Genomic DNA, 27,114 nt, shown 5'->3' with positions numbered 1-27,114 from the left:
CAGAGGAACAATTAGAACGCTTTCATGTTTTAAGGAAACGGTGACTGTGTCCAGTTGCTGCAATTTGCATCTAGTGAGAATGCCCTAACATCATAAATACTGACTGGTGGACAGCATTTTACAGCAGAGCTTTTCACTCCATGAACTTGTATGTGTTGTATGGATTACTAGATGATTTTAGCATCTGGCATATGCCAGGAAGCTGTTGAGGAGGCCAAAGGAAGGTTGGTGAATGACTGTTCTGAGGTAGGTGGCCCAGGATATACCTGACGTGTGTTATAAGTTTGCTTGTGTGGCAAAAGGAGGAGAAAAAGGTGACAAGGAGTGGGTTCTCAGCATATATGAAACTTTGCAGATTGCTCAGAATGGAAGTATTAAAGAGGGCAATAGAGGAAGATAAAATGATGCTTGTAATTATGGCTTATGAACAGAATCAGGCCATAGTGAGTATAAGAATCTGCCTTTATGCATAGTTTTGTTTTCCACGATTTCAGTTACCTACAGTCAACCATGGTGTGAAAAATATTAAATGGAAGATTCTAGACAGAAACAATTCATAAGATTTAAATTGAATGCTATTCCGAGTAGCATGATGAAATCTTGCACCGTCCCAGTCCGTTCAGCCTCTGAGGTGCAGCACCCTCCCCACCTATGAGTCACTTTGTAGCTGTCCTGGTTACCCTATTGGCAGTCTCGGTATCGCAGTGTTTGTGTTCAAGTAACCCTTATTTTATTTAATAATGGCCCCAAAGTCAAGAGTAGTTATGCTGCCAATTCAGACATGCCAAAGAGAAACTATACAGCTCTTCCTTTAACGGATTAGGTATTGTATGTATAGGAAAAAAACAGAACATATAGGGTTCAGTACTATCCAGTTTCAGGCATCCACTGGGGGTCTTGGAACATTTTCCCTGTAGATAAGGGGGAGGGGACTACTGTATATAATTTTCATTTTTCTTCTCTACAGCTGACAGATTACATGAAACAATCTGCATGAAATCCATGTATGTAGGTTTCAAACTTAGAGAAAAATGAAATTTGTACATTTTTTCTACTTATAAACTTTCTACTTGAAACAATTTACTCAAAATGCTGTGTACTAAATAATAAATTTACTGTTTATTTTAACTGTTTTTATCTTGAAAATATTCAAGTACCTTTTCAGATACCTAATTACTGAAGCAGCAGATAATTTGAATGATAAACGGACCTTCTTTAATTTCTTCACTAGTGACTTCTCTTTCCCTAACCGGTAGCCCTTATTTCACTTTTCAGCACTTTGTCCTCTAGGTTTGGATATTAAAAGAGCAAGGTTTTAAACTTCCATCATCATTACCCTTTGATAATTTTGTTTGTAAACAGTACCTTAAGCAGGAAAAGCTGACTTCTCTGGTAGAGTATCAAATGTCATGACACCATGGAGAATGGGACAGGTCTTTGAAGAATCGGACTAATAGTGAAAGCATATCTTCACTATTGAGCTCCAAACTGACAGCCTCTAGTGCTCTACCCTGTTCAGCCGTCTTGGGAATTGTTGAAGGTGGCACTTTTCTGGTTTGACAGGTCACTGTGCTCTGAAAACATTAAAACACATGCCCGAGTCATAGGGGTTATCCACTAACTTTGTTGTGTTGAGAAAAAATGGGTGCTGAGAATTGAGTGAATTTACAGGACAAGAGTTCAAAATTGCTGACCTATTATTTCCAAAGAAACAAGTCCTTGCCATCTCCTCCTCTTTGTTTTGTACTGCCCTCTTCTGGCTAATAAATTCCTTAGTAATGAGTGTGAGAAAAACCAAGTGGAAATACTGAGGGCTGCTATCATTTCTATTTTCCATCAGAAACGTGGGTCAATGTAGTTAACTCAGATTAACTATAACTATACATTTATTCAGATGTGCTGAAGATATAAATTGGTGTAGAAAATGTCTGTGTGAGAGTAATTTGGTCATTTATATGAACTTCATAATGTCTGTGAAAGAAATGATTTTGCAGCTAATTGCATCATTAGTCAAATTTTCTGAATCATTGATGTGAAAATCCAGTGTTATTGGAAATAATTTGGACACTTTTTCTCCATGTTTGTATTTTACAGTGGCTGCTAATTTACAGAAGATTGTAGATGATCCAAAAGCTTTAAAAACCTTGACATTTAAGTTGGTAAGTGGGATGTTATGGAAAGTAGGTAAATATTTTGCCATAATGCGCCATCAAGGAATAATAATATAGTTTCATAACCTGCTCTGTAACTTTGTTGCTGTTTTCTTTTGGGATCCATTTTTGCATTCGTCATTTGCCTGTTCCAACATTTGGGAACATTTTCTGATCACGACCAGAAATGTCCTCTTTCATGAGCATAGCTTGTTCTTTTACCATTACATCTTTAACTAAGAGTGGCCGTTTGAGAAACCTTGAGCACTATACCATTTGGCTTCCCATTTGTATGGCAACATGACCATGTGGAACAAAAATTAAACAATTCCAAGTAACTTTTTTTTTATCAGGATTAAAACATTTATTATTTGGATGATGTATTTCATAGTTTCCAGTAATTTGCTTAAGAGCATTTTTTTTTCAATGACAGGTGACTTACAGTGTTCTGTTAGTTTTGGGTGTATAATATAGTTATTACACATGAATATATGTTGTACACAGCAAAGTGTTGGTCATCTAGGCCAGAAATTGCTTGCAGCATTCTGACTGGCCCTTGATAAGATTAACTGATAATTTAAAAATCAGTCACTTAACGTACTGTTTGCTAAAACTTTTGCTAAAGCATTCCTGAAGTGAAAGCCAAGTGGTTCTAACTTTTAAAAAACTGAGGCCGATTATCGTAGAAATGGTTTAAGTAATTGGAAGCAATTGCAAAACAGCTAGTGAACAAAGACACAGCATTTTAACTCCACATTTCAAATCACAGTAACAGTTTCTAATAGAGTGGAGATATTCCAGCAGTTTTTCTGTACAAGTCAATTTTTAATTTAAGAACTGGGTTGGCCAAGAGATGGTGATGATGGCTGGAAATAGGGAGAAGCCCAAATAGTCAAAAGCAACTATTTTCTTGAAAGTTTTAGTTGCTCTTGGTGCAGTCTGGGTTTCGGGGATTTTGAAAGCACCCCTGATGATTCCAGCGTTTAGCTGAGGCTGAAAAGCATTCTTTCTCCAATCTCTTTCCTCTCCCTGCTCCCACCACTATTAGAAATATTTGGCTCAGGTTTGAAAAGGCATCACTTCTTATCTTGTATGTCTGCTTATATAAGAAAAACAGTGGCCCAAGGGGCAAGGATAGAGGTTGCATAAAGAAGTGTGTTTACTTTTTTTTTCTGCCCAATCTTGAGCTTTAGAGATCTTTAGCTTCATTTGACAGATAAAATAATAAGTGAAGTATGACTTCCATTGTTGACACGGCCGGGACAGGGAGAACAGAAACCTTTTTTCACCATTTCTAACAAAGTGGTTCAGCTATAGAGGACATTCCAGCTCGTGGGTAACATGCTTTGGGTTTGACATGTCAGTACTGTTTTGTTGTTGGTATAAGCCTTGAGACCAGTCTTCGTAAACATTTTTTAAGTCGTTTTTTTTGTTTTTTAAATTTCTACCTAGCAATTTTGTAAAGTAAATGAGTCTTACTTTCAGTGTGGAATTTTTGAAACTACATTAGTGAAAATACGAAGTAAGATATTTAATTTGCCCTTGAAATACAAATTGTAACTACATGTAATTAGCATCCAATTGGTACACATTTACATGAGCATTATAGATTTTAGTTACTGAAGTTGAATAACATGCAGTGCACATAGCAATTTCATGAGCATTTTGGTAATTAACAACTAGAGAGCCTTATTTTTAGAGGTTTTCAGCTTAGGTGCAGTTGGAGGCTGCATGACTAAGGTGACATTTCCCTAAAAAAAAAACAGGGAAAGCCAGGAAACTGTCAATTCAAGAAGGTCTGTGGAGCAGCTATACTCCTCCTGCTCCAGATGTAAAGCAGCGGTTTTCTCCAAGTGTAGTCGCAAGACTGGCAGCGTCAGCCTCATCTGGAAACTAGACAGATGTAAATGCTGTCAATGCCAGGGCCCGTCTCGGGCTTACGGCATCAGAATCTCTGGGAGATGCAGTGCAAGAATCTGTTTTCACAAAGTGTCCAATGCAGGCTAAAGTTTGAGAACCACTGCTCTAAAGGGAACTTGGAAGTTCACATCTTAGGAAGCATTAGGGTAGAACAGTGGTTCTCAAACCTTACGGAATCTCTGAGTCACCTGGGGAGCTCAAAATGTCCCAGTGCCCAGGCCGTATCCCCGGATGAGACACAACCTCTGGGGTGAACATGGGCATTAGGATGTTTTCAAACTCTTTGGGTGCTTCCAAAGTATACTCAGGTTTGGGGTGAAAGGGATCCTTGTGGTTGACACTGGAGGACTACAGGAAGTAGGCCACACCTGCTGGTCTGGCAGGAGGGGTGAGTTTCCAGGAGCACAGACATTTGAGTAAAAGCATGCAGCCATTATACTGTCATGCGAACTTCCTGCTAATGTATACATTTTCCTTTGAAGCAGAGATTCACAAAGTGTGAGTCTTGGACTTCTGGGGTTCCTTGGGACCCTTTTTAGTGAATCTCGGGTGGCAAAACTCTTTATAGTAATACTAAGATATTACTTGCCTGTTCTATTGTGTTGACATTGGTAGAAAAGCCATAGTGGGTACAACAGCTGCTGTTGGCATGAATCCGGGCAGGAACTCCAAACTGTACTAGTAGCCATCATGTGCTTCAAGGCCTTGCACAGGCTCAGTCACTGGAAAAAGCATTTTAAAAATATAAAAACCAGTTTCAATTAAGAAATTTCCTAATAAGGTTGGAGACATTATTGATTTTATTAAATTTCTACTGCGGACAGATCTTTTTAATATTCTGTGTGATGAAGTGGGGAAGCACTTATTCAGAAAAAGCACTTGTGAGATTATTTGAATTGTGAGCTGAACTAGCCATTTTCCGTGTGTGTGTGTGTTTATGGAACACATTTTTACTTGGAAGAATAACTGACAAACTATGGTTATTCAGACAAGGGAATTGGCAGACATTTTTTCCAAAATGAACCAAGTAAGCCTGGCAAGTCAAGGAAAACAACTGACAATATTTGATGTGGATAAATTTTAGCTTTTGAGCAAAAATAGGATTTTGGAATGCTTGTTTCTGCTCCTGTAAGTTTGACAGCTCCTGTACTACTTAGACTTTTTTGATGAGATGGGCGATGTTAATGAATATGATTTGTTGACATGGTATAATGACATGTTGGTATTTTATGATGAAATTTGTCAATGTTGGAAAATCCACGTAACTCAGTTGTGCTGAGAAAAAAATACATGTGTAAAAGATCCATTCAGACTTTTGGTCAAGATGGTGGAGTATGGAAATGCTGTGCTCTCCTCCTCCCATAACCACATCAAAATTACAACTAAATTATTTAACAACCATTATTGAGAACCACCGGAAGTCTTGCTGGACAGAAATTCTATAACTCAGGACATACAGAAGAGGCCCCAATGAGACTGGTAGGAGGGGCAGAGAAGCAGAACAGGCAGGTCCCATACCCACAGTGTGGTGCTTAATAATTGGAAGGATATCTTGTCTGTGGAGGACCCCACTAAGGAACAAGTCATACCAGTGCCAGGAAGAGGAGTCCCTGTACCATCTCAGTGTGAAAACCAGCAGGGATGGCATCTGAGTGACACGGAGGGCTGCTGGAGTCCCAGGTGTTCCTCTTGAAGAGCTTATACATGGACTCTCTCACACACTCTGGGCTCCAGTGCAGGGGCAGCAGCTCAAAAAGCACTAAGGACATACAGGGAGGAATTGAATTGACTAGATTCAGAGAAAGGACTAGAGAGTCAGGGCAGCTGTCTCCAAGGACAGAAGCGCTGGCAGATGTCATTGCTCCTTTGTTGAGCCTATCCCCATCCAGGCCATGGGTGCCAAACCTGAGCTCTCCATTAGCCTGGCAAACACCCTTCTCCCTGCTCTGATGATTCCCTAAAGCCACACCAACTCAAGCACCCAGCCTGAGCCTTCCAGTGGCTTTTCAACACAGCATTCTGCCTGACCTCACACTTTGGACTTTCATAAAAATCTCCCAAAGGTCTACAAACCCCAAACAAGCAGCAGCTGGCCTCAGGGTGCCCTGTACCTCTTACTAAGCAGCTTGGTACAAGCAGTAACCGGTCTCAACTTGCATGGTAACTACCATCAGATTGCCCCAAACCTGGCATAAGCACTGGCCAATGTTGGCTTGGAATATAGTTGCTTCAACTAAGCGGCTACAAGTCTGGCACAAGTAGGGCTGGCCTGAGCTCACATCGTGGTGCCCAACATAGGGTCCCTACTCCGGCACTGGCGACAACCAGCCTTGGTTAGCAGCAGAGTCTCTTGCAAGTACCTTTGAGCTCAGACGAGGGGCAAACAACTGCAGATAACATTGTAGCTCCCACCAGGTGTCCCCAAGCTGGGCACAAATGCCAGCTGTCCTTGGTCCACATCCGGCGCTTCTCCCAAGAGGCACAAGAACCAACACATTCAGTGGTTGACTTCAGACCACATCTGAGCACCTCCAAACCAGTTCCACAAATGACACATCCAAAGGGCAGACTCAATTGGCACCTGAATCCAGCTCAAGCTACTCCCACTCTGTGGGGTCAGCCGCCATAAGACAGCTTGTCTGCTATAGTCATGGCCAGCCCTCACAGCCAGTCAGTCTGAAGAAAACTCCAGAAAAAGAACTAAACAAAATCGAGACAAGCAATCTACCAGATAGAGAATTCAAAAACACTGGTTAAAAGGATGCTTAGTGAACTTAGGGGAAGAACAAATGAACTCAATGAGAACCTCAACAAAGAGATAAACCATAAAAAAGAACCAGTCAGAAATGAATACTATATTAGAGGAAACCAACAGTAGATTAGATGAAGCAGAGGATTGAACCAGTGATCTAGAAGACAAGGTAGCAGAAAACATTTAATCAGAATAGCAAAAGGAAAAAAATAGTTTTACAAATGAGCATAGTTAAAGGAACCTCTGAGACAATATCAAACATAACATTTGTATTATGGGGGTACAAGAAGGAGAGAGAAAGGGATTGAAAACCTGTTTGAAGAAATAATGACTGAAAACTTTCCTAACCTGGTGAAGGAAATAGACTACAAGTCCAAGAAATAACGAGAGTCCAAAGATACCAAACCAAGACACATCATAATAAATGCCAAAGCTTAAAGACAAGGAGAAATCTTAAAAGTAGCAAGATAAAGTTAGTTTTGTGGGAGTTCCTTTGTATGTAATTGTTAGTTGATTTCTCAACAAACTTTGCAGGCCAGAAGAGAGTGGCATGAAATATTTAAAGTGATGGAAAATAAAACTTACAATCAAAGATAACTCTACCCAGCAAGGCTTTCATTTAGAATCTAAGGAGAGATAAACAGTTTCTCAGACATAAAAAAGATACTTAGGAGTTCACCACCACTCAACTGATTACAAGAAATATAAAAGGGACTTCCTTAAGGAGAGAAAAAAAAAGATGAAAAATAGGGATAAGAAAATGGAGAAAAGAAAATATTCTTATTGACAAAGGTATACACTTAGTAAAAGCAATGGATCAACCAACTATAAAGCTAGTGTAAAGGCTAAAAGGCAAGAGTAGGAATCATGTGTAATTACAACAATATATTAAAGGATAAACAGAAGCACACACAAAAGTAAAAAATCATGACAAAAACAAACGTGCAGGGAGTAAAATTTATAGCGATTTTAGAATGTGTTTGAACTTACATGAACAGCAATTTAAAGTAGACTGCTACAAACATAGCTTGGTATAGGTACATAGCAACCACAAATAACATATCTACAATAGATATGCAAGAAATAAAGAAAAAATAATCCAAACTACACAATAGAAGGTTATCAACATACAAGAAAAAGAAAGCAAGAGAATAAGAATGGAATACAGAACTACAAAAACAATCAGAAAACAGTAAGTAAAATGGCAATAACTGAATACCTATCAATAATTAAATGTCAGTGGACTAAATTCCCTAATCAAAAGACATAGGGTGGCTGAATGGATAAAAAAGAACAAGCCTACACATACACTGCCTGCAAGAGACCCACTTCAGAGCAAAAGAAACACAGACTGAAAGTAAAGGGATAGAAAAAGGTATTTCATGCAAATGGAAACAAAAAAAAGCTAGGGTAGCAATACTTATATCAGATAAATGACATTAAAACAAGGACTGTAACGAGACCAATAAGGGCATGGAATAGTGATAATGTGATCAATCCAACATAGGAGCACCTAAATACATAGAACAAATATTGACTGACACAAAGGGAGAGATTAACAGTTATAGTAGGGGACTGTAACAACCCATCAACATCATTGGGTAGGTCATCCAGACAGAAAATCAACAAGGAAACAGTGGCTTTAAATGACACATTAGAGCTGCTGAACTTAATTTTAAAACATTTCACTCTAAAGCAGCAGAATATACCTTCTTTTCAAGGGTGCATGGAACATTTTTCCAGGATATACCACATTAGGCCAAAAATGAGTCCAGGAAATTTAAGAAGATTGAAATCGTATCAAGCATCTGCTCTGATTACAGTGGTATGACACTAGAAAACGGTTGCAAGAAGAATACTGAAAATTACACAAACATGGAGGCTAAATAACGTGCTACTAAACAATGAATAGGTTAACAATGAGATCAAGGAAGAAATCGAAAGATACCTTGAGACAAATGAAAATGAAAACACAATGACCCCAAATCTATGGGACACAGCCTAAGCAGTTCTAAGAGTGAAATTCATGGCAATACAGGCTAACCACAAGAAAAATCTCAAACAATCTAACCTTACACCTAATGGAACTAGATAAAGAAGAAAAGATAAAGCCCAGGGGGAGTAGAAAGAAGGAAGAAATAAAGATCAGTGTGGAAATAAATGAAATCGAATCTATAAAAAAACAAGAATAGAAAACAATCGACGAAACCAAGACCTGGTTCTTTGAAAATATGAGCAAAATTGATCAACCTTTATTTAGCCAGACTTATCAGAGTGGAAGTGAGAGTGCTCAAATAAATAAAATCAGCAATGTAAGAAGAGAAATGACAACCAACTACACAGAACTACAAGAATTATAAGCTAATACTATGAACAATTAATTATATGCCAACAAATTGGAAAACCTAAAAGTAATGGATAAATTTCTAGAATCATATAATATTCCAAGGCTGGATCAGGAAGAAAAAATAAATCTGAACAGACCAATAACAACTAACGAAATTGAATCAGTAATCAAAACACTCCAAACAAAATCACTGGACTCAGTGGCTTCACGGCTACATTTTACCAAACATTCCAGTTAATACCTACTTATCCATCTCAGACTATTCCAAAAAATTGAAAAGAAGGGAAGGCTTCCAAATTCATTTTACAAGGCCAGCATTACCCTCATACCAAAACAAGACAAATACACTAATCTATAGATACAGAGATAGAGATATATGTGACAATATCCTTGATGAACATAGATGCAAAAATCCTCAACAAGATATTAGCAAACTGAATTCAGCAATACATTAAAAAGATTATATACCACAGTCAAGTGGGATTTGTTCCCAGGATGCAAGGTTGATTCAGTGTCTACAAATTAATTAACAATAGAGGTCAATTAATGTGATACACCACATAAACAAAAAGAAGGATGAAAGATGAAAATCATATGATCGTATCAATAGATACACAAAAAGCATTTGACAAAGTCCAACATCCACTTATGATAAAAACTCTCAGCAAACTGGGGATAGAGGGAACATATCTCAACTTAATAAAGGCCATGTATGACAAACCCACACCTAACAACAGACTCAATGGTGAAAAGCTGAAATCTTTTTCTCTAAGATCAAGAACAAGACAAAGATGACCATTTTCCCCACTTTTATTCAACATAGTAATAGAAATCCTAGCCACAGCAATCAGACCAAAAAAAGGAGGCGTCCAAATTGGTAAGAAGTAATTGTCATTATTTACAAATGACATGATACTATATACAGAGAGAAACCTAAAGATTCTGCAAAAAAACTATTAGAATAAAAGAATTCAGTAAGTAGCAGGATGGAAAATTAATATCCAGAAATTGATTGCATTTTTATACATTAATAACGAACTATCACAAAGAGAAATTAAGAAAACAATCCCACTTACAAATACATCAAGAAGAATAAAACACCTGGGAATAAATTTAATCAAGGGAGTAAAGACCTGTACTCAGAAAACTATAAGATACTGAAGAAAAAAATTGAAGAAGATACAAATAAATGGAAGGCTAAACCATGCTTATGGATGGGAAGAATTAACATTGTCAAATTGTCCATACTACCCAAAACAATCAACAGATTCAATGCAATCCCAATCAAAATACCAATGGCGTTTTTCACAGAAGTAGAATAAATATTAAATTTTATATGCAACCACAAAAGACCCCAAATATGCAAAACAATCTTGAGAAAGAATAAAGTTGGAGGTATCATGCTACCTGATATCAAACTATACTACAAGGCTATCGTAATCAAAACAGCATAATGCTGGCATAAAAGAGACACAGATCAATGGAACAGAAAAGAGAGCTCAGAAATAAACACACACTGACATGGTCAATTAATCTATGACAAAGGCAAGAATATTTAATGAGGTAGACAGTCTCTTTAATAAACGGTGTTGAAAAAACTGGACAGATACATGCAAAAGAATGAAATTGGATCTCTTTCTTAACACCATATACAAGAATAAACTCAAAATGGATTAAAGACAAATATAAGGCCCTAGAAGAATATATAGGCAGTGGACTATTTGACATTAATCTTAATATATTTTTTTGGATATGTTTCCTCAGGCAAAGAAAACAAAAGAAAAAAAATAAATGAAACACATCAAACTAGAGTTTTTGCACAGTGAAGGAAACCATAAAAAAAATGAAAGGTCAACAAAACAAAAAGACTACCTATTGAATGGAAGAAGATATTCACTAATGATACGTTCAGTAAGTCGTTAATATCCAAAATATGTAAGGAACTCATACAACATAACACCAAGAAAAACAGACAGTCTGTTTAAAAAATGGGCAGAGGACCTGAATAGAAATTTCTCCAAAGAGGACATAGATGGCCAATAGACATGTAAAAAAATGCTCAACATCACTAATCATCAGAGAAATGCAAATCAAAACCATAATATCACCTCACAGCTGTAAGAATGGCTATCATCAATAAATCAACAAACAAGTGTTGGCAAGGATGTGGAGAGAAGGGAACACTCATGAACTGGTGGTGGGATTGCAAATTGGTGTAACCACTATGGAAAACAGTTGAAGCTTCCTTAAAACATTAAATCTAAAACTACTGTATGATCCAGCAATCCCACTTCTGGTTATTTACATGAGGAAACCCAAAATACTAATTCGAGAAGATTTATGCACCCCAGTGTTCATTGCAGCATTATTTGCAATAGCCAAGATAATAGAAGCAACCTATATATCCATCGATAGACAAATAAAGAAGATGTGATACATATAGAAAATAGAATATTATTCAGCTATAAAGAGGAATGAAATATTGCCATTTTTGACAACATGGATAGACCTAGAGGGTATTATGCTAACTGAAATATGTCAGAGAAAGACAAATACCATATGATTTCACTTACATGTGGAATCTAAAAAAATAAAATAAATGAACTAACAAAACAGAAACAAACTCATAAATACAGAGAACACAGATGGTTGCCAGATGGAAGGGGTATTGGGCAGACTGGTGAAAAAGGTGAAGGTGTTAAGAAGTACAAATTGCCAGTTATAAAAACAGTTGCAGAGAAATGAAGTACAGCATAGGGAATATAATCAATAATATTTTTTGTAACTATGTATGGTATCAGATGGGTACTAGATTTAACTGGGTAATCACTCTGTGAGATAAAATGCCTAATCACCATGATGTATACCCAAAACTAGTAAAAATGTTGTATGTCAACTAACTGAAAATACTTTTTTAAAAATATAAAAGATCCATTCAAATGCAAAGTAGAACAATGGATTTTAACATAACAGTATGAAAAGTTTGATGCTATAGTTTTAGATTACACATTACCGCTAAGCTTTAGGAAACTACCACTTGTCAAGTTTTAGTATAGTAACAAACAATATCCACAATTATCTGTAGAGTCTATTAAAATACTCTTCCCGTTTTCAACTACATTATTTGTATGAGTGGATTTTCTTTATATACTTCAAGGCAAACAACATAAAGATACAGCTTGAATGTAAAGCAGTGCCAGTCTTCTCAATTTTTTTTGTTTGGGTAAATGTTATTTTTCATGAAGATTTTATTTATATTAGCATGTAATGCGTTTATTTTCTGTTTAATGAATTAGTAGGTGAATACTTCAGAAATTTCTGTTTTAATTTTCAAGATGGTATAATAAATATAACCTACATAAACATTTCATATTTTAAAAAGTATTTTAATAATAATACTTTAACTTAAAATATGTTTAAAATATTAATTCTAAGACAAGTTAGTACAATAAATGCAACCCACATCAACATAAGCTTCTGAAGTCCTCAGTACTTTTTAAGACTGTTAAGGGAGCCTGAGACCAAAAAGTTTGAGAAATGCTGCTTTAAATGCCTCTGGTCCTTTTCCTCTAGATTTCCGAGTCTTTTGCATATTAGTGTTTTACAGGCTACACTGACAGCGACAAGGGCTTGGCCTTGGTTAAAGGAGAGCGAGCAAGGGGGAGGAAGGGCTGAGTGCCTGGACACAGAGCCACACAACCTGGTCTGTGCCTCTGCCAGGAAACAGAACATTCCTGTGGAGCTGCAGGAGGCACAGGGATGGAGGGTGGGATAGGACTCCCCAGAGACAGATTCCCTATACTATGTGCCCCAAATAACCACTGGTTTCATCACCCATTCTCGTTGTAAAATCTCACTTCCATTACTCTTCACAAGAAGGATTTAATATTTTTCTTTATGTCTAGTGTGTTCAGGCACTACTGGATACGTATTTTTTTTTAATTTTGAATCATTTTAACCTCCTCTATTCACCATACCAAACTCCTGATGTAGCTTTCAGATGCGTTGATGTGCTTCACAATTGCGAGTCTGACCTTTGTGTCACCACCAGCAGAATTTGGCCTTACATGTTTGTCAGTTGCCTATCACACAGATCGGCTCTGCCCCCATTCAGTGGGTTGAGTAAACGACATTGTTAGCAATAGCTAAGCAAGCAGGAAAGAAATTTAGGGAGACTGATAAAGAAACAGTGATAGCGGAATGAGAAAATTGGTAGGAGAGGTGAATATTACAGTATCAGTATGAAACATCTATCATAAAATATCTCAGCTGAAAACCCTTGTATGCCTATGATGCTTTGTTAAAAGTGATGAGGAAAGGAATGTTTTTGATCTGCCCCTGGCAACGCAAACAATGAAAATTATACTTTACTGAATATCTTACCTGTCAAGTAAAAGTAGAGAAATCCTGTCAAGTAAAAGTAGAGAAATCATTGGACAGGCACACAGTAAGTTCTTTAAATGCTAACTAATGTCCCTACCCCTGAGGCTACTGATTTTCTTATGTAAGCATAACTACTCACGCTGAATGTTATTTTAAAGGTAATTATTTTAAAATATTCAAGTTATATGTTCTAATTAGCTGCTTAAAAGAAAATGCTGGGGTTGACAAAGGGCTGAGTTTATGGAACAGTGCTAAGTGGGCTCATTGTGATGATTGGAAAGGGCTTTTTTCCCCCCTACGGGAAACTAATTATTTTGACAATAATTTAGCGAGAAGTAGGCCAAGAAAAGGTTTGTATGGTCCTTTGGTAATTAGTTGCCTATTTCCAGTAATTCATCAGATTTTTTTCTCTATACGTGTGGTACTTTGATATAGAGTGAAGCAGCAGCTTAGAATGGTGGTCTGAGTTAGTGTGTGTGTGCGAAGGAGAGAGAGAGAGGGAGATGAGAAAGAAAATTAAAATAACTTATGAATTAGGATCACTGAGAGGTTTGATGGGCAATGGCTTATTTCCAGTTCCTTTTGATTTTGAAGTAAAAGATAATAATATTTGACACTGTAATTTGGGCCAATTTTTGGCAATAAATATGCCCTACATTATTACAAACAAAATTCTGTTATAGAAAAATATCTGTTATGGTACCTGTTCCTGTAAAAAAAATACTGGTATTTAAATAACAGTTATCTATGAGGAGCCATTGCAGTACTTTCTGACTTTTTTTCTTTCTTAGTTTTACGGGAATAATTTTGCTAAACAAAAATTGCCCCGAGTGACCTGTTAGATCTCTTCTGTTTATTTTCATAATATTCTTTTTAAAAGTATTATTAAGGAGCTCTAATTTAAAAGTATATTTAAAAATCACTTTAGTTATTGAAACTTTGTATGTGGTTTCTTGGCAGTCATATGGGTCATTGGCAGTTCCAAAGCTGATAGCCTGGGCACGGTGGTATGTTAATGGAAACAAATCCCTTTTCCCTATTTTCTGTACTTGTTAGCATGTGGTGATCAGATTTCATACAGCAGTTAGCACCCAGTAGTCATTTAACAGAATGATTCTTAGGATCTTTCCTGCAAGAGATGGGCCACATGTCCCCATACCGACTGTGCCTTTGCTTGGATCTGTTATCACATGAACAAGTCTGTAAAAACCAGCAGAGACAAACCAATGCTGAAAATTTGTGTGCTTATTTTCAGGCTTCTGGCTGTGATGGGTCAGAGATTCCTGATGAAGTGAAGCTGATCGGGTTTGCTCAGTTGAGTGTCAGCTGATATTTTGTCCCTTGATGTCACCCTAATCTGTCATGCCTCCCAACACACCACACTCCCCCTCAACTTCCCCCCCCCCACATCCTCCCACCCCCTTACTCCCAGTTCCCAGCAAAATCAGAAGATTGTGAAGAGGCCGGCTTCAACAAAATGGGATAAAAGTAATTTTTTAAAACTTAACACTCCGAGTTCTGCTTTATTGTCTAGCAATCCACAGTATGAGAACAAACAAATGCCACAGCTGCACGAATGTTGCTAATTTTTCCAAAAGCTGTTTAATATTCTTAGCAATTAATTCGGATATATCTCTTAAGTGAAAAGAATCTGAAATACACTCAGGTGGTCCTATTTATTGGCAACAAAAGGAATTTTTTCTATCAGAAGCTATTTCTTCTTTCATTGTTGTTCTTTCTGTTATATTTTAACTGTACATCTGATAATGCTGCCTCTCTTATGTTGTATTTAGAAATTAATATACTTATAAAGTTAAGATTTATTAGCCAAACTTGAATTCTAGTTTTAAAACTGACTGTGAATTTTATTTTTCATATATTTATGCATTACACACCTTGGCTACGAGAAGAAAAGTTTTTGATTATATGCTTCTTGCAGTTAATCTCTTGTTATTTAAACAAAAAGTTTTGGGTCTATCTTTGGAGTATTTATAACTTCTGACTTTTGAAATGACTAAATTAGGAACTAGGATGCTTATTCTTTTGGTTTGTTTGCCTAAAAACCAATCCACAATCTGATTGTCTCTTGGGAGAGGGAGGTGCCTTGGAAACTTTCATATTAAGAATGTGCCTGAGGCTGCTTTACTCTGGAATAGTCTCAGATCTAAAACTTCCTCTACATAAAGTGGTATTTGTAAGTTTTGCTTCATTGGAACATTTAGAATGCTATATAAAATGTTGCCATTCTATTAGATTGCTAGTTATATACCCATCTCTGATTTGACTTCTCCTTAAATGATAGGATTTGTTGTCCCAAAGGTGATAAACTTGAAAATACCAGAATCTGAGTTTTACTTGAAATTCTGCAGAATACCCAGATGGAGTGAAAAATAATAGAAAGGGTTTTGTGCAATGAATAAAAGGTAAAACGCTATCAAGTTTCAAGAATAAATACTTTCAACTCAAGTAGCCCACTTCCCGACTATATATTACGAAATAGTAATCCTTAGGATTTTCAAAATTGGAATATAAAATTTCAGGGAGATGGGCTCTCAGGATGGTACCATTCGCTCTTTCCTTGCTAACCTTAGATATGGCAGCTCTTTAATGTACTTTAAAAAGCAAATATATATATTACTAAGGAAGACAAAGTTATTTATAATTGCCTTGTCATAATTCTTAAGGTGTTCTAGAGCCATTTGCATAAAATTTAATGTAATTTCATTCCATTCTATTGTTTACACAACGATTACTCAAAGATGACTGCAAAGGTAAAAGGAAAATAAAAGTGTATTGCACAAAGAAATTGTGTCACATTGTTTTGTCCCTCCTTTAGGTATTATCTGCATTGCTATAGTGATATTTAGCACTTTCATAAAAATGCCTTGTAAGAATTAACTGAAAAAAGTGTTCTAGAGAAAGAATAAGACACCCGACCAGTCACAGAGAATCAGGTTTGACAAGTAACTTGAATTAGCTTGAGGAAAAAATGAAAGAGAAATATTCACACGTCACACAGACAGTCTTTGAATGAAGGCTCAGGAGGGGTCCGGGATGTAGGAAGACCCTGAACTCAACTCCTCCCACGAACACATCAGATCTACACGTACAGACAGAGCAGTTCCCCCGAGTAAGGACTGAGGGCTAACTGAACAGCTTCTGCACAATTCTACACAACAAATGAGAGTGAGACCACATAGGAATGGGTAGGAGACACAGCATGATAGGAACCCTGCCCACAACGTACCAACCTGCAGTAGGGCAGGATCACTGAGGAGCCTGCGCACAGACTCACAGGCCCTGGGACACAGCTAAAACTGCTTTCAAGGACACTTAAACTCTCTGCGAAGGAAATCCATGTGCTAACTGAAGAGCATCTGCCAAACAGGAGGGGAACTGAGGGAACACTCCATTATCAGAGGCGCCAGAGAGAACCATTTGTTACGCTTCCCCTCCACCTTCATTGCTTGGGCAGAAGCATGATCCAGGTGCTCTTACCAACTGGCTAAGGCCACCCCAGTGTGCCCCATGCCCATACCAGCTCCCAGGCTTGTGCAGACTTCCTACAGCACATGTCTGCTTCAGGTGCACCTCCAGGCTCCAGCACAGCCTGCCCCCAGGACTCCCCATAGCCCAACTTGCTCCAACTACAGCTCCAACCATCCTGCTAAGGCAGCCCTGGCACAGCTTTCACCTGGTGCTCCCCCTCCCCACTCCCATCCCCCCCCCACACAGTCTGTTCCCTCTACTGCTCCAGGCCCTGGCATGACTTGCTCCTGGACTTTCTGTAACCAAAGCCCACTCCAGTTCTAGTTCCAATTTGCCTGCCAAAGATGCCCTAAATTGCCTTTCCCCCAGGTTTCCCTGCAGCCCATGCCCACTCCAGCTGCAACTCCAGCTGGCCAGACTGAGATATATGGAATACCCAATCTACAAAGGGGAAGCTCCTACACAAGGCCACTCCTTCAAAACCTGGAGAGGTGGTTGTTTCACCCTATTCATAGAAACAAACACAGAGATACAGCCAAAATGAGGAAGTAGAGAAATATTTTCTAATTCAAATACCAGGACAAAACCTCAGAAAAAGAACTAAGTGAAACAGACACAAGCAATCTACCAGATAGAGTTCAAAACAGTGGTTATAAAGATGCTCAGTCAACTCAGGAGAAGACTAGATGGACTCAGTGAGAACTTGAACAAATTGATAGAAAATTAGAACCAATCAGAACTGAAGAATACAATAACTTAAATGAAAAACACACTAGAGAGGATTAACAGATTAGATGATGCTCAAGAACAAGTCAGTGAGCTGGAAGACATGGCAGTGGAAATCACCCAATCAAAACAGCAAAAAGAAAAAAAGAATTTTAAGAAATGAGGATAGTTTAAGCAACCTGTGGGACAACATCAAGCATACCATCATTTGCATCATAGACAGAGAAGAGAGAGAGAAATGGACATAAAACCTATTTCAAGAAATAATGTCTGTAATTACCTTAACCTGGTGAAGGAAACAGACATCCTAGTACAGGAAGCACAGAGTACCAAACAAAATGAATCCAAAGAGGTCCACACAAGAAACAGCATAGTTAAAATGCCAAAAGTTAAAGATAAAAAGAGAATCTTAAAAGTAGCAAGAGAAAATCAGCTAGTTATGTACAAAGGGTCCTCAGTGACACTTTCAGCTGATTTTTCAGCAGAAACTTCATAGGACAGAAGGAATGGTACAATATATTCAAAGTGATGAAAGGGAAACTAATAACCAAGAATACTCTACCCAGCAAGTTTATCATTTAGAATTGAAGAAGAGAGTTTCCCAGAAAAGCAACTGTAAAGGAATTCATCCCCACTAAACCAGCACTGCAAGAAATGTTAAATAAATAGATTTCTTTAAGAAGAAAAGGCCAAAACTAACAATAAGAAAATATATGAAAGAAAAAGCTCTCATTGAGAAAGGCAAACATTTCTTAAAAGTAGTGGATCACACAATTATAAACTAGTATGAAAGTTAAAGGACAAAAGTAGTATGATCATGTGTAAGTAGAGCAATACATTAAAGGATATAAACCCTTCAAATGTAAAATATAATATTAAAAAACAAATGGGGGTTGAGTAAAAACGTAGTGCTTTTAAAATGTGTTCCAACTTAAGCAACCATCAACTTAAACTGCTAGAAACATAACATGTTATATATCTCATAGTCATGTACAGCATGACTATATATAAAACCTATAATAGATATACAAAAAAAATAAAAAGAAACCCAAACCATCACAAAAAAAAGCATTCAACATACAAGAGAAGAGAGCAAAGAACAGAGAACTACAAAAAAAGAAAGAAAACAATAAAATGGCAATGTGTATTAATAATCTATCCATATTACTTTATATGTAAATGGACTAAATGCTCCAGTTAAAACACATAGGGAGGCTGATGGATAAAAGAAGTTCCATACATATACTGCCTACAAGAGATTCATTTCAGAACAAGACACAAAAAGAATGAAAATGAAGGGATGGAAAAGTATTTTTTATGTAAATGGAAACAAAGGTGGTGTAGCAATACTTATATTACACAATAGACTATAACAAGAGACATAGAAAAGCATTTCATAATCTTAAAAAGATGATTCAAATAAGAGGATGTATCACTTGTAAACATGTACACATCCAACATAGGAGCACCTAAATACATAAAGCAAATATATAGCATATAATGGGAGAGGTCAACGGTAATACAATAAAAGTAGGGGACTGTAACACCTCACTGACATCAATAGAACATCCTTACAGAAAATCAACAAGAAAACAGTGACTTTAAATGACACTGTTTTTAGTCCAAATGGACTTGATGTTTATTGAACACTATACGCCAAAAGAGCAGAATATACATTCTTTTCAAGTGCATATAGAACTTCCAGGAGAGACCATTTATTAGACTACAAAAAAGTCTCAGTAAATTTAAGAAGATAGCAATTATATCAAGCATCATCTCTGATCACAATGGTACGAAACTAGAAATCAATTACAAAAAAAATAGGAAAAAAAATCCCACAAACACATGGAGGCTATACAACATGTTACTAAACAACCAATGAATTAATGAAGAAATCAAAAATATCCTGAGTCAAATGAAAGTGGAAACACAATTATCCGAAAACTTTGGGAAACAACAAAAGCAGTTCTAAGAGGGAAATCCATAGTAATACAAACCCACTTGAAGAAACAAAAAGAATCTCAACAATCCAATTATACACCTAAAAGAACTAGGAAAGAAGAACAGGCAAAGCCCTAAGTGAGTAGAAAGAGTGAAATAAAAATCAGAGAGAAAATCAATGAAATAGAGACTCAAAAGATAAATGAAACTAAAAGCTGATTCTTTGAAAGGATAAATGAAACAGATGAACCTTTAGCCAGACTCAACAAGAAAAAAAGAGAGGGCCCAACAAAATAGGAAATTAAAAAGAAGTATAAATGGACACCACAGAAATACAAAGGATTATAATAGAACATATAAACGAACAATAAATTGGATAACCTAGAAGAAATGGATAAATTCTTAGAGAAATTGTCTTCTAAGACTGAATCAGGAAGAAACAAAATCTGAACAGACTGATAACTACTATCAAAATCAAATCAGTAATTAAAAAGTCCCAATAAGCCAAAGTCCAAGACCAAATTGCTTTATAGGTGAAATCTACCAAAAATTCACAGAAAAATTAATACCCATCCTTCTGAAACTATTCCAAAAAAGTTCAAGAGGAGGGATAGCACTCAACTCATTCTATGAGGCTTGTATTACCCTGATATCAAAACCAGACAAAAACACTACAGAAAAAGAAAATTACACGCTAACATCCATGATGAACATAAATGCAAATTTCCTCAACAAAATATAAACAAACCATATTCAGCAATACATTAAAAAGATACACACCATGATCAAGTGATATTTATTCCAGGGATGCAAGGATGGTTCGACATCTGCAAATCAATTAACGTGGTATACCACATAAACAAAATGATAAAAATCATACGATTGTATCAATAGATGCAGAAAAAGCATTTGACAAAATTCAATGTACATTGATGATAAAAACTCAACAAAGTAAGTGAAGAGTAAACATATATCAACATAACAAAGGCGATATATGACAAACTAACAGCTAACAAACATCCTACTCAATGGTGAAAAGCTGAAAGCTTTTTCTCTAAGATGAAGAACAAGACAAGGATGCCCACCCTCAGCATTCTTACTGAACATTGTATTGGAAGTCCTAGCCACAGCATTAGACAAGAAATAATAGGCATCCAAATTGGAAAGGAGGAAGTAAAGCTGTCACTCTTTGGAAATGACACGATACTATAGGTAAAAAAATCCTAAGTATTCCACATAAAACTATCAGAATAAATGAGTTCAATAAAGTTGGAGGATTCAAAATTAATATTCAGAAATCAGCTGCATGTTGTATACAATAACAAACTTCAGAGGGAGAAATTAAGAAAACAATCCCATTTACAATTGCATCAAAAAGAATAAAATATCCAGCATTAAATTTTACCAAGGAGGTTAAAAACCTGTACTCTGGAAACTATAAGACACTGATGAAAGAAATGGAAGAAAACACAAATAAAAAGGATATATCATGATGCTCCTGAATTGAAAGAATATTAAAATTCACATATTACAGAATTCGGAAAAATGGTGGCGTGAGGTGAGCCTCTGTAGCGCTCCCCTGGAATTTACAACGAATCGAACAACAATAACCCCACAAACGACTCCCTGCACAGCAGACAGGCAAGACAAAGAGGCCCGCTACTGAATTCACCTCCAGGTGGGTGAATCGCGCGAGCGAGGGACACAGACCTAGCTCAGTGCTCAGTGCTCACTGCATCCCGGAACTACCGCAGCTGCGGGAGAGGGAAGGACTTGGACTGCTAGGGCTCTGCTTACGGACCACAGGGCTGAGGGGGCAGCATATAACACAGCTGAACCCAACGATCACAGCAGCAAAGACTGAGGGAAGAGGGCTGAAATTGGTGGTTTAAGCACTCACTGCCTAGCGAAGAACGGAAGCCTTAGGCATGGAGACTAGCCGCCCCATCCCTACTCTCCCAGAGATTGCCCTGCCCCCACCTGCCCGGTACTAGAAGCGATAAAGTAGCAGTGTCAGATCAAAGGACAGAATATTTGCTGCTCTGAGAACTGTGGATCGCAGACACAGATTCGCAGCTCAACTAGTTCCGGCAAAGGGGAGGGAGCTGTGGAAGCAGGACTGGCTGTGGTGGTGGTTGCCACCATTGCTCTGGGCCACCTCTCACAACTCACCCCGCCCCTGGCCCCACCTATCTGGACGGATCCCTGCAGGAGTAAACAGAACTGCTGAACCTTACGGGCTCTGAATCTGGTGCAGAAAGAGCTTTGGAGCTTCAAAAGCTCTTCGCATACCTATCAACCTGTTGCAGAAGCCACTCCTGTAGATGTCTAGGAAGAGAAATAGTAAATCAGTGATTGCCATGAATAACCAAGGCAACAAGATAGCTCAGAAAGAAAGTGAAAAGTCTCCAGAAAAGGAACTTAGAGATATGGAAATATGTGATTTCAATGACAGAGAATTCCAGATTGCAATTCTGAAAAAACTGAACGAGATGCAAGAAAACACAGAAGGCAGTTTAATGAACTCAGAAACACAATCAAAGAACACCATGAGCATTTTACAAAAGAGATTGAAATTTTGAAAAAGAACCAAATAGAATTTCTGGAGATGAAGAACTCAATAGAAGAAATTAACAATAAAATATCCAGCTTAGGTAGCAGAGTTGACCAGATGGAGGAAAGAATCAGTGACATCGAAAATAGGAACCTGGAACTTACACAGATGGAAGAAGAAAGAGACCTTGAGACTTAAAAGAAATGAAACAACTCTACAAGAACTTTCTGACTCTATCAGAAAGAGCAATATAAGAATAATGGGCATACCAGAAGGAGAAGAAAGAGAGAAGGGAACAGAGAATATATTCAAACAAATCATCGATGAGAACTTCCCAAAGTGGTGGAAAGAACTGGATCCTCGAATCCAAGAAGCAAATAGAACACCTAATTACCTCAATCCCAAAGGCCTTCACCAAGGCACATTGTATTGAAGCTGTCTAAAAACAGCGACAAAGAAAGAATCCTCAAAGCAGCCAGGGTAAAGAAGACGGTAACTTACAAAGGAAAGCCCATTAGATTATCATCAGATTTTTCAGCAGAAACTCTACAAGCTCGGAGGGAATGGAACCAAATATTCAAACTATTGAAAGAGAGAAATTATGAGCCAAGAATAATATATCCAGCAAAGATCTCCTTTAGATATGAAGGAGGAATAAAGACCTTTCCAGACATCCAGAAGCTGAGGGAATTTTCTAATACACGATCTGCACTACAAGAGATACTAAAGGAGCCTATTAGACCACCATCAACAGGGACAACTTTTGGCAACCAAAATATAAAAAGGGGGAGAGTAAAGGCCTGAACTGGAATATGGGAATAGAGAAAGTAAGCGTGCTGAAGAAATTGGAATACTCTAAATATCAAACTCTCTTTTACATAAACTTAAGGGTAACCACTCAAAAAACATCCAGAACTGAAATATATACTGTAATAAAAGAAGAAACAGAGGGAAACATCATAGGATACCACCACACAGAAATAATAGACAACAACAAAAAGGCAAAGAAACAATGGAGACACAGCCTTACCAGAAAAGTAAAGACAGAATGACAGGAAATCCTCACATATCAATAATCACCCTAAATGTAAATGGACTGAACTCACCAATAAAGAGACACAGAGTGGCAGATTGGATCAAAAAACTAAACCCAAACATATGCTGCCTTCAAGAGACACATCTCAGCTACAAGGACAAGCATAGACTCAAAGTGAAAGGGTGGAAATTGACACTCCAAGCAAATGGTACCCAGAGAAAACCAGGTGTAGCCATAATGATTTCCGATGAAACAGACTTCAGGGTGAAAAAGATAACAAGAGACAAAGATGGACATTTCATAATGGTAAAGGGGACTATACAAGAAGAAGACATAACACTCATCAATATTTATGCCCCCAATCAGGGAGCACCGAAATATACCAAGCAACTACTATCAGAACTAAAGGGAGAAATTGACCAAAACACAATTATACTAGGGGACTTAAATACATCATTGACAGTTATGGATAGACCATCCAAACAGAAGATAAATAACGAAATAGCAGCCCTAAATGACACATTAGATGAAATTGACATAATTGACATATATAGAGCACTTCATCCTAAAACATCAGACTATACATTCTTTTCTAGTGTACATGGAACATTCTCAAGGATAGACCATATATTGGGACATAAAATAAGCCTCAGCAAAATTAAGAAGTTTGAAATCATACCAAGCATATTCTCTGATCACAAGGCTTTGAAATTGGATATCAACTGCAAAAAGAAAGCAGGAAATAACACAAATACATAGAGATTAAACAACAGACTTTTAAAGAACGACTGGGTCAAAGAAGAAATTAGAAGAGAGATCAAAAGATACATAGAAACAAATGACAATGAAAATACATCCTACCAAAATTTTTGGGATGCCGCGAAGGCAGTTTTAAGAGGGAAATTTATATCATTAGAGGCCTATCTCAAAAACAAGACAAATCCCAAATAAATAACCTCATGTTACACCTTAAAGAACTAGAAAAAGAAGAACAAATGAAACCCAAGGTCAGCAGAAGAAAGGAGATAACAAAAATCAGAGCAGAACTAAATGAAATAGAGAACAAAAAGACAATAGAAAAAATTAATGTGACAAAGAGCTGGTTCTTTGAAAAGATTAACAAAATTGACAAACCCTTGGCTACACTCACTAAGATAAAAAGAGAGAAGACACTAATTAACAAAATCAGAAACGAAAAAGGGGAAGTTATCACAGACACCATAGAAATACAGGGATTATCCAAGAATACTATGAAGGACTATATGCCACCAAATTCAATAACTTAGAAGAAATGGACAAGTTCTTAGAAACATATAGCCTTCCAAGGCTGAATCATGAAGAACTGGAAAATCTAAACAGGCCAATCACCAGTAACGAAATTGAATCAGTCATCAAAAACCTTCCCAAAATCAAAAGTCCTGGACCAGATGGCTTCACTAGTGAATTCTACCAAACCTTCAAACAGGATCTAATACCAATCCTGCTCAAACTCTTCCAAAAAATCGAAGAAGAGTCAGTATTCCCTAACTCATTTTACGAGGCCAACATTACCCTGATACCAAAACCTGGTAAGGACAACACAAAAAAAAGAAAACTACAGACCAATATCTCTGATGAATACAGATGCTAAAATCCTAAACAAAATTCTAGCAAATCGAATACAAGAATGCATTAAAAAGATTATTCATCACGACCAAGTGGGGTTCATCCCCGGGGCACAAGGATAGTTCAACATTCGCAAATTCATCAATGTGATACATCACATAAACAAAATAAAAGACAAAAATCATATGATTCTATCAATTGATGCAGAAAAAGCATTTGATAAGATACAATATCCATTTATGATTAAAACACTTAATAAAATTGGTATAGAAGGAAAACACCTCAACATAACAAAGGACATATACGACAAGCCCTCAGCTAATCTCATAATTAATGGGGAAAAGCTGAAGCCCTTTGCTCTACATTCAGGAACACGACAATTTTGTCCCCTTATCACCTCTGCTTTTCAACATAGTATTGGAAGTCCTCGCCAGAGCAATCAGGCAAGAGAAAGAAATAAAAGGCATCCAAATTGGGAATGAAGAAGTTAAATTGTCACTCTTTGCAGATGACATAATGCTATATATAGAAAACCCTAAAGACTCCACCGAAAAGCTATTAGAAACAATCAATGAATACAGTAAAGTTGCTGGCTACAAAATCAACATACAAAAGACCATTGCTTTCCTATATACCAACAATGAAATCTCTGAAAAAAAAAAAATAGAAAAAACAATTCCTTTTGCAATTGCAGCAAAAACAATAAAATACCTAGGAATAAACTTAACCAAGGATGTGAAGGATTTATATGCTGAAAACTATAAGACTTTTTTGAAAGAAATTGAAGAAGACACAAAGAAATGGAAAGACATTCCGTGCTCATGGATTGGAAGAATCAACATAGCTAAAATGGCCATATTACCCAAAGCCATATACAGATTTAATGCAATCCCCATCAAAATCCCAATGGCATTTTTTAAAGAAATAGAACAAAAATCATCAGATTTGTTTGGAGCCACAAAAGACCCCGAATAGCCAAAGCAATATTAAAATAAAAGAACAATACTGGAGGTATCACACTCCCTGATTTTTGCTTGTACTACAGGGCTACAATAATCAAAACAGCTTGGTATTGGCGGAAAAACAGACACATAGAGCAATGGAATAGAATTGAGAACCCAGAAATAAAACCACATAAATATGGACAGATAATTTTTGACAAAGAAGCTAAAAACATACAATGGAGGAAAGACAGCCTCTTCAATAAATGGTGCTGGCAGAATTGGATAGCCACATGCAAAAGAATGAAACTGGACTGCTATCTGTCACCATGTACCAAAATTAATTCAAAATGGATCAAAGACTTAAGCATAAGACGTGACACAATAAACTGCATCGAAGAAAAGATAGGTACTAAACTTATGGACCTTGGGTTCAAAGAGCATTTTATGAATTTGACTCCAAAGGCAATGGAAGTAAAAACTAAAATAAACGAATGGGATTATATGAAACTGAAAAGCTTCTGCACAGCAAAAGAAACTATTGACAAAATAATGAGGCAACCAACTGAATGGGAGAAGATTTTTGCAAACAGTGCCTCTGATAAGGGGCTAATATCCAAAATATACAAGGAACTCATGAAACTCAACAACAAAAAACAAACAACCCAATTGAAAAATGGACAGAGGACCTGAAGAGACATTTCTCCAAAGAGGATATACAAATGGCAAATAGACATATGAAAAAATGCGCAACATCGCTAATCATCAGAGAAATGCAAATGAAAACCACAATGAGATATCACCTCACCCTAGTCAGAATGGCTTTCATCAACAAGACAAATAGTAACAAGTGTTGGAGAGGTTGTGGAGAAAAAGGAACTCTGATACACTGTTGGTGGGAATGCAGACTGGTGCAGCCGCTATGGAAGGCAGTGTGGAGCTTCCTCAAAAAATTACAAATAGAATTACCTTATGACCCAGCAATCCCTCTCCTGGGTATCTACCCAAAGAATTTGAAATCATTTATACATAAAGACACAGGTGCTCCAATGTTCATTGCACCTTTGTTTACGGTGGCCAAGACATGGAAACAACCAAAATGTCCTTCGATAGATGAATGGATAAAGAAGTTGTGGTATATATACACAATGGAATACTATTCGGCGTTAAGGAAAGATGATATAGGAGCATTTGTGACCACATGGATGGATCTTGAGAGTATAATGCTAAGTGAAATAAGTCAGACAGAAAAAGCAGAGAACCCTATGAT

The 27,114-nt window shown here is 37.1% G+C and overlaps 1 protein-coding gene across 12 annotated transcripts in view; it reads left to right on the top strand.

Moving 5' to 3' along the window:
• STK39 (serine/threonine kinase 39) overlaps positions 1-16,352 on the top strand; it is a 281,370-nt gene extending 265,018 nt beyond the window's left edge. For 10 of the 12 annotated variants that reach the window (XM_081051899.1, XM_081051901.1, XM_081051895.1 and 7 more), the window contains 2 exons: positions 2,095-2,159; positions 14,808-16,352. In XM_081051899.1, the coding sequence (XP_080908025.1) occupies positions 2,095-2,159; positions 14,808-14,882 (140 nt within the window). In that variant the 3' untranslated portion in view covers positions 14,883-16,352. The remainder of the gene's footprint in view (positions 1-2,094; positions 2,160-14,807) is intronic. The other 2 variants (XM_081051903.1, XM_081051900.1) reach the window with 1 other exon arrangement.
• Positions 16,353-27,114: the final 10,762 nt, after the last annotated feature.

This window comes from Rhinolophus hipposideros, assembly GCF_964194185.1.
Source record: "Rhinolophus hipposideros genome assembly, chromosome: 6".
In the NCBI taxonomy this organism is placed as follows: Eukaryota; Metazoa; Chordata; class Mammalia; order Chiroptera; family Rhinolophidae; genus Rhinolophus; species Rhinolophus hipposideros.
The sequence above is the reverse complement of the archived record's forward strand: the minus strand, read 5'-3'. Positions and strand labels throughout refer to the sequence as shown.